General features: G+C 47.3%; 1 protein-coding gene across 1 annotated transcript in view; it reads right to left on the bottom strand.

Annotated features, from left to right (window-relative positions):
• Positions 1-2798: 2798 nt before the first annotated feature.
• Positions 2799-12335, bottom strand: part of LOC311203712 (uncharacterized protein) — a gene marked incomplete at its 5' end in the record, with an annotated part of 40636 nt that continues 31099 nt past the window's right edge. Inside the window, 9 exon segments of the mRNA XM_084278469.1 lie at positions 2799-3032; positions 5099-5305; positions 7877-8030; positions 9324-9451; positions 10451-10515; positions 10517-10682; positions 11409-11537; positions 11637-11765; positions 12193-12321. Of these exon segments, the coding sequence (XP_084134595.1) occupies positions 2872-3032; positions 5099-5305; positions 7877-8030; positions 9324-9451; positions 10451-10515; positions 10517-10682; positions 11409-11537; positions 11637-11765; positions 12193-12321 (1268 nt within the window). The 3' untranslated portion in view covers positions 2799-2871.

Raw genomic sequence — 12335 nt, forward strand, 5'->3', positions numbered from 1 at the left:
CCACAATGCAGGGGAAGAAGGGAGTGAAATCATGACCAAAGTCTGAAGTGATAGAGCAGCTTTGGTGGGCGTCTGGCCTCCAGCCAGGACCAAACCACCACAATTTATGACAAAGCATCTCAGGAACTACTTGCTGTCTCTAAGAGAGAGACTTGTATGCCATCAAATACATGACTTGGTTGTCCAGCATGGGTAAGTGTAACATGTTTTATAGTTCCTGCGCTATTTCTAGACCCACCCTCAGCAAAAGAAAGGGAAAGGAAAAAACGTCACAGCATTTCACATCTTTCATTAGAAACTTTATTCCATCAGCCTACAGGTACATGAAGTGAAATAAATGGTAGTGAAGGGCAGAAGGACCAACAGCAGTCATGTTTGGAAAACAGAAACATTTTCACAACAAAACACCTTTTTGTTACAGCGAAGAAAAAAAGCCAGGCACACTTGATAGGTTTTCTTTAAAGATGTATTACAGTTCAGTCACACCAAAGTGAAACCTTGTGGGCTAAAACTGGGAAGTTCTGTGCTTTAGCACTAGTACAAGCCTACCAAACCACACGATTTTCTGGGCAGCAATTAGGAAACATGCTTCTTTCTGTCAAAATTTCTGTCCAAATGAGCTGTGTATTCTTCAGTCTGGACTTCAGAGCTTCAGTATAAGGATCATTAGTTGGATACCTACGTAATGAAACAAATTCAATCATGGTCACGGTCCTTGGAGAATCCAACAGATCTTAACTGACACCTTGGCCACTGTGGAGTTTGTTTTATTCTGTATTCCCTTCAATATGAACTCAGCTTTGCAGATTGTCTCAGCAGAAAGTATGAATGCACTGAAATCTTCTTTCCCCTAATCTGCATGTGCATCTCCAATTAAAATTTATGTGACTTTGCTGGGTACATCAGGACAAACATTATATGTTACTGTGTTGTGATTAAAATCTTTGCTTAAAAGCCTTTAAGCCTTTTAAAAAACCTTGAGGTTCATGGTGTTTCTCCATGACCACCATTAGTACACCTACATTATGGAAAACCTTAGGTTTCTACTTACTACCTCATTTAAAGTCAGCTACACACTTTGTGCATCGTTTTGCACTTTAGTAAACTGGTACCAAGTTGCTCCCTTTTCAGTGTGACATTTCTCACTCTTGTAATGTGACTGTTTAGCAGCAAAGCTTCTCTTGCTGTCCCTGTCCCTGGTGAAGGCATTTCTCTTAGTAGACAGTACTTGCTGAAATTACTCGTCAGCTTACTCATTAAATTCCCACCACAATATAGTATCTCTGTTTGGATTTAAATTCTCTAAAGAGCATACTGGGATCTACAGAAAGGGCTAGATGACAAGCATGAAGATTAAGTTGGGGGGGTGGTCTCTCAAATTGACAGATGAGTGTCCTTCAGTGGAAGCCTCCTGGGGCACAGAGGGGACAGTGGGATTGCCAACGCCAGTCCCACGGGCTTTTGTCCTGTGGCTGTCATTTGACAAAACTATGTGAGCCCTGCAGGTAATCTGTTCAGAGTGTCTACCAGCGATCCTTCGCTGAAATAAAGTCAGGGAGGACTCGTGCTTCCCGCTGTATGCCATACGATGCAACTGCCTATCCCAATGAAGAAGGTTAAAGTGTTATGTATTAGGTAACCACCTCTGACAGACATGGGGACGACACGAATTCTGCCTTCAATCCTCTCCCTCTGCCCAGAGGTTCCTTCAGCCGGACAAAATAAAGGCCAGTTGGCCAAAATGCCAAAGAAACGCACACACGGTAGAATATTTTTGCAATTACAACTAGATGGCTAGAACACAGACACACAGCATAGAAATGGAGACAGGAGTTAATAAAGAATAGGGGGTACATGTGTCACGTTATCAGTGATGCAAAAGACCAGCTTAAGCACGTGTTTCTCTACGTCAGCTATAAAAAAGGTGCCTTTTTAGCAAGTATGCACAGAGATTGCTCAGTTATTTCTAAGAAAAAAAAAAAAACAGAACACTTTACTATTTTTATCCTCTATTACAGACATTATTACTACCTGTTTATAAAATGTAAACCTTTCCTCGCAGTTAAGATTTACAGCAGTCATCACCTTTGTCCACTCCTTACATAATCAGTCCCTGGTGACAAAAATAAACTGATGTAGCACACACCTTTTCTGAAGTAATTACTGATATGTGATGGAGCATTAGTTGTGTAGTGGCAGAAGTAGTGGTCAGAACTGCAACGTATGGAGCTGAATGGCAGCAAAAGACTTGTTGAAGGCTGGTGCTGGGTCTGGAATATAAGGAGTTTCTCAAGGCATCCACCGTAGCATACTGAGGTACGCAATGCTTTTAACTCCCAAACTATGCAAGCAAGGTATGCCCACCACCAGTAATGGACAAGAAAAACCTGGTCATGGATTCCCCAAGCTTCCTTATCACCATTAGATCATGTCTTGAGATCAGAATGGAAGGTAAAATTTGGCCAAGCACCTTTTATTCTACAGAACTAGTGAATCAAATCACCTGTATAAAGTGGTATTTGGTAAATGGCACTGTCCTGGGAGGACACGAAGTCTATATTTAAAGTGGCTGAAATGGGATGTTATAAAAACTGATCTGCAAGCTAGTATTTTTAAGCCAGTATATTACAGTATAAATGTGCTGCATACCTGCAAAAGAACAACCAGGATCCCTAGAGTGTGGTGGCATTTGTCCATCTGTCACTTGTAGACACAATACAAACCTCACATTGAGATTCTGTTTCAGGTACAGCAGCTGTCTGCTGGACAGATTTGGAACCAAATCTGATGGGAAGGAAACTAGAGGAAGGAGCACAGTCCTGCCACTTTGCCCCGGGAGAGTCCCACTGTGCTACACATCAGCTTTTGGGGTCATTCACTGCCGACCTCTTTCGGTGAGGATGTGGGGCTGTCTCGAACTGGTAGCAAGTCATAATGACATGGAATGTGGCTGTTTTTTGGCAGATCATACGGATCCTGGCTGAAACGTCCGGTGCTGCTGAGTGCTCCCTGGACAACACTCAACGTAGGTTCTGTGATAAAAGAGAGAAGATGCATTCAACACTAGAAGCAGCAAACAGAAACAAACGCGGGGTTACACTTCAGTTTGCATTACAAAAGATCCTCTCTTCTCTGCTTCAGTATTCCTTGTCACAAGGCAGGTGTGGGAACAAAGAGGGGTATTATGGTGCTTTGGCTTTACACTAAGTTACACCTGTGGGTTTGCAGCAGGGCCCTGCCACAAGTACATTTCCTGACAGAAGCAAGTGTGCTTTGTCTGTGCATAAACAAAACCAACCAAACAAACCCCCCCAACAATAAACACAAAATTAAAAAACCCACCCACCAAACTAATTTGGGGATTTTAATTAGTTTCATAACGAATTTTTAATTAGTTTTTATAAAAATCCTTAGAAATGTGGGGAGGAATGGTGGGTTTTGGAGGAATGTCTAACTGGGGACAGAAAAGGCAAATGGTATCCTATGACAGAAGACATAGACTTTATTCCAGCCTAGAGAGCATTGGGATAAGGAGGATTCTACCAGACCCCCAACTTTTCTGGAACTACACCAGCCACAGTAACGCAGGAACTTGATAGGGCCCCTGTCAGTCAAATACAGCCCCGTTGTGGGGGGGGTGGAAAGATGCTGGTTTTCATGTCAAGAAGAGGAAACAGATTCTTTCTATCCCTCCCATAAATTTACTCCAGCTGTGTTCAGTACTTAACTGCTGCTGTGGGTCTGCATGGCCAAACCAGCTCAAGGACCGATCCGCCGCTGACCAAGGCCAAGCCCGTCAGCACCAGTCACAGCCCCTCTGTGGTCACATATTTAAGAGGAAAAAAACCCACCAGTGGACGCTTTTTGCCACCAGAGGAGGGAGTGAGAAGATGGAAGAAACTTTGCAGACACCAAGGTCAGTGAAGAAGGGGAGGAGGAGGCGCTCCAGGTGCCACAGGAGAGATTCCCCTGCAGCCCGTGGAGAAGAGCATGGGGAACAGGTTGTCCCCTTGCCACCCACTGAAGATGATGGGGAGCAGAGATGCTTCCTGCAGCCCGTGGAGAGGCCCCAGGCTGAAGCGGGGAGACACATGTAGAAGATGTAGTGACCTGTGTTGGAGCAAGCTCCTGGCAGGACCTGCAGCCTATGCAGAGACAGGCCCCAGGCCACAGCATGTTTTCTGGGGGCACTGGGGGGCACCAGGATGGAGCAGTGTGGGCCTGAGAGACTCATAGATGTTCTATGATTTTATGACTGTACTCCATAGCAGTGACCCACGCTGGGACAGCTGGTGAAGAGATGGAGCCCCGTGGGAAAAGACTGACGTTGAAGAAGTTTGTGGAGGACCCCATGCTGGAGGAGGGGAAGAGTGTAAGGAATGCCCACCCCCCCCTTTCCCGCTAAGAAGGAAGATTACTTATGAGGAACTGATGGAAACCCCCATTCCGCCACCCCCCTGTGACACCTCAGCGAGGAGGAAGGGAGAGAAATAATGAATAAAGTTGAGTCTTTGAAGAAGGGAGAGGCAGGGACAGGCTTTTTAAGATTTGGTTGCACTTCTCATTATTCAACCCTGGTTTCTGTGCATGTGAGTGTGGTAAGATGGGTTTTTTCAATTCCCTGTTGAGTCTGTTCTGCCTGTGACGCTGATTGCGGAATGATCTCTCCCTGTCCTTATCTCCACTCCTAAGCCTCTCAAGAGGTATTTTCTCCCCCAGCTGAAAAGGGGAGTGAGAAGAGTGTCTTTGCTGGGAACCCGGCCTCCAGTCAAGGTGCAACCACCACAACAGCCTAAAATAGAGTGCGATCAAATGCTTAGCTTACGCTGTTGTTTAAAGACAGGCCTTCAAACCAGGGAAATTGAGCGCTCTCTCTAGGTTAGAGATCAGAGCTGAAGGTATTTAAAGCTCTGTCCTTGTGATCTCTACCACTTCCCTGGAAAAGACGTTGTGAGATGGGTGGAGCAGAAAACAGAACCTGAACGTATCGCTTTTTTAACTGATTTTTTAATGTGTTTTGATTAACCTGGCTCAAAGGAAAAAGTCCTGTGCTCTTTGTTCTTAACCTTCAACATCGAGAAGTACATTTTGCACTTACCAACTTCATAAACGTTCCTATTGGCTGAAGCAGAGCCAGCGATCTCAGCATACGGGGAGTCCCCGCGTGCCGGGGACTTCATTTCCACATAGCCGCATTCTGAACTTCTGGGGACAAGAGCTGGTGGGTCTTTTATAGTAGCGTAGGGGTTCTCAGAACTACTTAACGAGCAATTACTTAAATTATATTGGGAGTTCTTCACTAGATCTGCAACAAGAAAAACACGTGTTTCTCTCAAGCATGCTAGTAGTATGGACATCAATGCTACACAGGGTGTTGAGTTCTAACAAGTCGCTCCCCAACAAATATTTAAATGGAAACCAGTCATAGCACTTCCAAATGGTTAGACAGTCCTTAATGAATCCACTTCTACTGCTATTCTTGTTTATGGCCCTTGGTCTTGTCATCAGCAAATTCCTGTTGCAGTCTGAGAACTGTCAATTCTGGTTAGAATAGTAGCTGGCATTCAATACAGATAATCCCAGAGTGGTTGGGGTTGGAAGGGACCTCAAAGCACATCTAGTTCCAACGCCCTGCCGTGGGCAGAGACACCCTCCACTAGACCAGGTTGCCCAAAGCCCCATCCAGCCTGGCCCTGAACAATGCCAGGGAGGTGGCAGCCACCGCTTCTCTGGGCAGCCTGTGACGGGACCTCACCACCCCAACAGAGAAGAATTCCATCCTAACACCTGATCTAAATCTACCCTCTTTCAGGTTAAGGCCATGACCTTTTGTCCTTTCACTATATGCCCTTGTAAACAGCCCCTCTCCAGATTTCTGGTAGCCCCCTCCCGGTTAGGTAGTGAAAGGCTGCTACAGAATCTCCCCAGAGCCTTCTCTTCCCCAGGTGGAACAAGCACAACTCTCTCAGCCCGTCTTTGTAGGAGAGGTGCTCCAGCCCTGTGGTGACCTTTGTAGCCCTCCCCTGGCCTCACTTCAGCAGCTCAGTGTCTTTTACTGGGGAGCTCAGAGCTGGACACTGTACTTCATGTGCTTTCACTTTCTGTGCCTTGGGCACTGTGGCTTGAGCACTTGCCAGAAAAGACTGAGGCAAAAAGTCATGAAGTACCTCAGCCTTCTCCAGATCCTGGGTAACTGCATCTCCTGTTTCCTTCTGGAGACAAGCCCAATTTTTCTCTCACTCTCATATTGTCACTGATGGAGCTATAGAAGCTTTTGATGTTGCCCTTGATGTCTCAGGCCAGATTTAATTCTGTCAGCACTTTAGCTTTCTTAACCTGGTCCCTGGCTGTTGGAACAGTTTCTCGTTATTCCCCCTAGACTACCTGCCCATGCTTCTACCCTCTGTAGGCTTCCTTTCTCTGTCTGAGTTTGCCCAGGAGCTCCTTGTTCATCCAGGCAGGTCTCCTGGTGCATTTGTTGGGCTGCATCTCTCCAGAGCTTGAAGGAGGCAGTCCTTGAATACTAACCAGCTGTCTTGGGCCCCTGGTCCTTCCAGGGCTTCGTTCCATGGTACTCTACTGAGCAGGTCCCTGAAGAGGCCGAAGTATGTTCTCCTGCAGTCCAGGGTAGTGAGCTTGCTGTGCACCCTCCTTACTTCCCTGAGGATCTAGAACTCCAACATTTCATGGTCACTGCAACCAAGATTGCATCATGGTACTCTGTTACAAGCATTACAGCAGTCTAAAGGAACTTTCTCTAGACAGTCTCTCTCTAAACAAAATACACAGTTTCCAAGAACAAAATTAAGTTATTTGAGAAGACCTAAACCAACTAAATTTATTCCTACTCCATCTTTATTTACTAGGTCTCATGTCAGCTGTCCTGCTGTTTTTGCCAAGCCTGACACTCAGGTCACAAGCCTAGAGCTACCCAAGCAATCCCACTGCACCTTCTAGAAACCAGGCATAACATCAGCATTCCTCCAGTCTTCCAGAATCTCCCCATGCAGTGGGGTAGCCACAGCCGGGATCTCTCAGAAGTCCCAAGTGCTGGTACATCTGCTCTAAGAAAATGTAAAGCTGAACTCTGAGCGTTAAACTGTTTTCTTAAAAACCCCGGGTCTCGGGCGGAGCTGTTGTTAGACCAAGGCTGGGGATGGGCAGGGAAAAATCCTGCTGCAGACTGCTTCTGATGCTGCACCTGATCCCCAGAACCTGACAGTGAGAAGGACTAGAAATGAAGGTAATTAAATCATCTAAAGATTAATGGCACTCAAAGTCCCTTCTAAGGCTTTCACTGGGCAGAGACATGAGGAGTGTGATCCAGCCTTTTTGGGATGCTTGAGATTGGGAAAGGATGAAGCGACAACAGGATACAGAAATTCTCACCCCTTCTCAGGAATTTTCTTTTGACAGACAATGTGCTGTGTTTTAGCAGACAGGAGGCTTAGCTGGGAAGATGCTGCTACAATTTACATCTGCAGCAGCCCAGATGATGAGAAACTACTTCAAAAAGCCTTGATTCTGTGTGGTGGGGATTAGAGAAAAGGATTCACCCAACCCCACACCTATTTAATCAAAGTAATTTTGCCAAAGCAGATCCTTATTTACAACACCCATTGATTTATGAAAGTAATTAGTATGAAAATATTTGTATGACAATATGATGAGAGTTTTGCATATCATGTCTGCACTGGGCATCAGGCGGATTCACCGCTCCTCACAAGGAGTCACTTTTTTGTCTCCTTGAAGAAAGGTCGAACCCATAACCCTGAACCTCACGCACAGCCAGACCACCTTGGCATTACCCTGAGCGGAGAACCAGGAAAAATTCCCTGCTTCCCTCTCTATCCCAAACACAGTAAATACCATTCACCCTCTCCTCCTCCTCCTTCTTCCTTCTTACCAAGCTCGTTGAGGTAGCCACCATGTTTCCAGTCTGCAGGCAATGTTCCCGCGTAGTCCATGACAGTTCCTCGTTTTCCAGGTTCCACGTTTTTAAGGTTCACAAACAGCTGATTGGTTTTGGCCTAATTCAAAGGAAGACAGATAACAGAAACTGAAACTGATGGGAAGTTATAGGATTTCCAGGTGCTAATCAGGGAAAGTAGTTTGGGTTTGCGTGGCCAGGTTTTGGTAGTGGTGGGAGGCCACGAGTGGCTTCTGCAAGAAGCTCCTAGAAGCTTCCCCTACATCCAACAGAGTAAATACCCGACGGCTCAAGGATGGACCCACCGCTGGCCAGCGATGAGCCCATCAGCGATGGTGGCAGCACCTCTGTGATAGGATGTTTCAGAAGGAAAAAAACCCACAGGCAGACACTTCTTGCTGCCAGAGAAGGGAGTGAGAAGATGAAGAAACTCTGCAGACACCAAGGCCAGGGAAGAAGGAGGGGGAGGAAGCGCTCCAGGCACCAGAGGGGAGATTCCCGAGCAGCCCATGGAGATGACCAGGGTGAAGCAGGCAGTCCTCCTGCAGCCCAGGAGGAAGATGATGCCGAGTAGAGATCCCAGCTGCAGCTCCATGCTGGAGCGGGTGGACACACCTGAAGGAGGCAGTGACCCCATGGGAAACCTGCATTAGAGCAAGCTCCTGGCAGGACCTGCAGCCCGTGGACAGAGGAGGCCATGCCACAGCAGGTTTCCCTGGGGCAGCCTGTGGCTCTGTGGGGAAGCAGGCTGGAGCAGTCTGTCCCTGGAGGTCTGAGCCCCACGGAAGCCACGCCGGGGCAGTTGGTGAAGAGCTGTAGCCCCCATGGTAAGGATTCATGTTGGAGAAGTTCATGGAGGATTGTCTGATATGGGAAAGACCCCACACTGGAGCAGGGGAAGCATGTGAGGAGTCCTCTGCCCGAACAGGAAGGAGCAGCAAAGACAACGTGTGATTAACTGGCCACAATCCCCATTCTGCCCCCTCCTGTGCCGCTCGGGGGCAGGTGGCAGAGAATTTGTGAAGTTGAGGCCAGGAAGAAGGGAGAGGTGAGGGGAGGTGTTTGAACATTTGGTTTTATATCTCATTATCCCAGTCTCTTTTGATTAGGTAGGAAATTAGATGCATTTTATTCCGCGTTGCGGCTGTTTTGCCCATGATGTTATCTGCGGAATGATCTCTCCCTGCTCTTATCTCAACTCATAAGCTTTTGGTTATATCTTCTCTCCCCTCTCCAGCTGTGGAGGGGAGTTATAGAGCGGCTTTGCTGGGCACCTGGCCTCCAGCCAGGGTCAACCCACCACAAAAAGAAACCAAACGTGAAACATGATGGAACCAAATGAAATAAACTAGAAGCTAATTGACAGAGGAGCACTGAGATTTTGATGCTCTACCTTTGCCAGGGGCAGTCTGTCCATGTTGTTGACATGAGGTGGGGTAGCGCACTGAGTCAGAGTATGATAACTGGGGTTAGAGAAATAGTGACTGTTGGAATTTCCACCGGTACTGTGAGGGATGGCTTCTGAAAAGAAAAGAAAATCAACAACTATCAATAACATGGCATTTCTTTCTGAGGAGATGCAACACTCTCTAGTGCCTCAAGAGCACTCTCACCTTTGCTGACAGCTCTTTCTTGGCTCTGAAAACTCTTTCTGCCACCTTCTTCACCTGCTGCCTGCCTTAACAGCTGTGTGCAGAAGACGGCAGTGCCTGAAGTTTCACGTACCCGTTGCGTCACTCCCGGGTTTGCTCTTTGCCTTCACTTGTTTCAGACTTGAGCCTCTCTGCTCCCTGCCTCTCCAGGAAATCTTGCCACAGCTCCTGTGAAATCCTGACTGGCCACAGCTACAGCAGCCGCCTTTGTGCAGTCCAGCTGTTGGCACGGAACTAAAGTCTCAGTAGAAACTGTATTTTGCCCATTTCCAATCCTGTTTTTAAGTAGACACACAGGAATAGAAAAGGCCATGCCTCCAGTGTATAACGCAGAAAACCCTTTGAGAGTGCAAAATATCACACCACAGAGTGAGGTACATGGTCGCTTGTTCGTTACAAGCAGGGGAAGCCACCCGCAGAGGATCAAACGCAGAGACTAACAGAGAACAGGCTGAGCGGCTGGAGGTGCTGGGGCAGCACCCTCTGAACTGGGCTGAACTGTCTCTGACAGCTGAAAGGTAAGCACGTACATCTGCCATCACACCCCACTGGTCCCCTGTGCCAGTTCACCGGCACGGCTGCCAGGGTGGTCTCTCTGCCCCGTGAAAGGCAACTGACAGCAGTGTCTCAGGCTTCCTCTTCCCACAGGTGGAAGCCCTCCCCTGCCTCTCCTTCCAGGAAGCCTCCCATGGCAGTACTGTAGACATCCTCTTCAAAACCACATATGCGCCTGCTCACAGCAACCCTTGCTCATCCCAAATGGTGAAATGGGCACTGTTAGGGGCACGTGAGAACCCTTCAGAGCTCAGCTAAAAAAGTGCAATGTAAAGAGATGGAGAAAAACCCCCACCTTCAAAATGTCACTTACCTGGAATGGTGTAATCTGCATTGATGGCCCTCAGAGCAGGGGTGTAGGTCACTGCAGGCATATTCTTTTCCTTTTTGCTTACGTCTGTAAAGGATGAACAGCACCAGCAGGGAAAGCAGAACCATGACAAGAATGATGATGCCTGCGATAGCCCCTATCTGATAAGAATCAGCAGGGATGGCCGTACTGGTGCGACTTAAACTCTTCATGTTTCCAAGTATTATTACTGCAGCTGAAATTTAAAAAAAAGAAATTAAAAATGTGGCATGAATTCAGAGGCTTCTGTGTCAGGAACTGAAGGCAATTTTTAACTTCTAAACCTTTCTGCTAATTTAACTGTGTTTAATCAGGCAAAACAATTGAATGATGTTTGATACCAATGTGAAGACATTCCTGGCCTTAAGGAGAATCATTCATGTTCTGCCTAGAAAGAGGTGTTTTCATGGACTTGAGAAAGTAACAACATTTTCTAGGCAAAAGCTCAAAGCAGGTCAAGCACTCGCTCCATCAGCAATTCTGCCTTTTTGGAGAGGACAGCGCTGTAAAGGCTGTCCTGTCCTGTTCCAGACTCCCCAGGGAAGTGGTCACAGCACCCAGCTTGACTGAGTTCAAGAAGCGGCTGGACGATGCGCTCGGTCCCATGCTCTGACTTGGCTGGTCCTGTGTGGAGCCAGGAGTTGGACCCTATGATCCTTCTGGGTCCCTGCCAACTCAGAACATTCTAGGAAGGACTCTGTATTTCACACAACTACACTGATTGCTTTGCTCCAGTGAACTATTACTGAGGCATGGAATACGTACAAAATCCACAGAATATACATCACTTAACAGGATGGACTATTTAAACCTACGAGCTTTATCAGACTAATTTAGTGAGCGATACAGAGATGGAATGTAATAGGCTAATCCAAATTTCCTATCAAACAACTAGGAGAATTTACTTGGATGGAGGCTTTACCTTGATCACATCTGGCCCCCTTCCAGCCTGGGCTGCAGTAACATGTTCCCGTGATGTGGTCACACGTTGAGTTGTTCAGACAGTCACAAATCTGCCGAAATCCATACCCGTATGTACCCTGAGGGCATTCTGCACCAAGAGGATGTATCAAAACACTGGCCAAAACTGAGGCTCCCCTGAGGGTTGAGTAATTGCTCTTAGGCACCAACACTTGCCATTCCTACTCACTTTGCTCACAGTGCTTCCCCATGAAGCCCATGCGGCAGGTGCACTGCCCACTGATGTGGTCGCAGTCAGCTCCGTTCTGACACTGGCATAGCAATGCACAGTCCTTCCCATAAAAACCCAGGGGACATCCTGCAATAGAAGGAGCGGGAAGAGAACTGGAGTGAAGCAACTGCTCCAGAACTAAAATGCAAACATCCTGGGTAAGTATATTAATGGACTACAGCCAGTACTGCACATCCGCAGGGGGAGCATCTGAATGTCAGAGTCATTCATTCTGTGTGTGCACATGACAGACTCTTCCACAGGGATGCCCAGCCGCAGCCAAAAGTTGTCTTCCTCTAAAGCAAGGCTAAAGAGGAGTTCAAATGTAGTTGCCAGCACTCTGCCAGTGCTTGTGCAGCTGCCTCCCCTGCTACCGCGGAGGTAACGTGTTACATCTTCTGGGCCAAAAATGCTTAGCAGCGTGGGAAGACATCAACGACTGAAATGTGAAAACACCAAAGGAAAGTTCTGTCACTCGTTTATAGACCAAGAATGGATGACAAAAGTCACTTACTCTGTGTACAGTAAAGGCCAGTCCATCCTGGGGTACATTTGCACTCCCCATCGCAGGCACTGCAGTAAGCTCCATTATGGCAATTGCACGTGTGGATGCAGTTCGGTCCCCAGTGGGAAGGTGGGCAAGCTAAAACAACCCAC

The sequence above is a fragment of the Gallinula chloropus genome (genome assembly GCF_964237585.1).
Source record: "Gallinula chloropus genome assembly, chromosome: Z".
NCBI classification, from domain to species: domain Eukaryota; kingdom Metazoa; phylum Chordata; class Aves; order Gruiformes; family Rallidae; genus Gallinula; species Gallinula chloropus.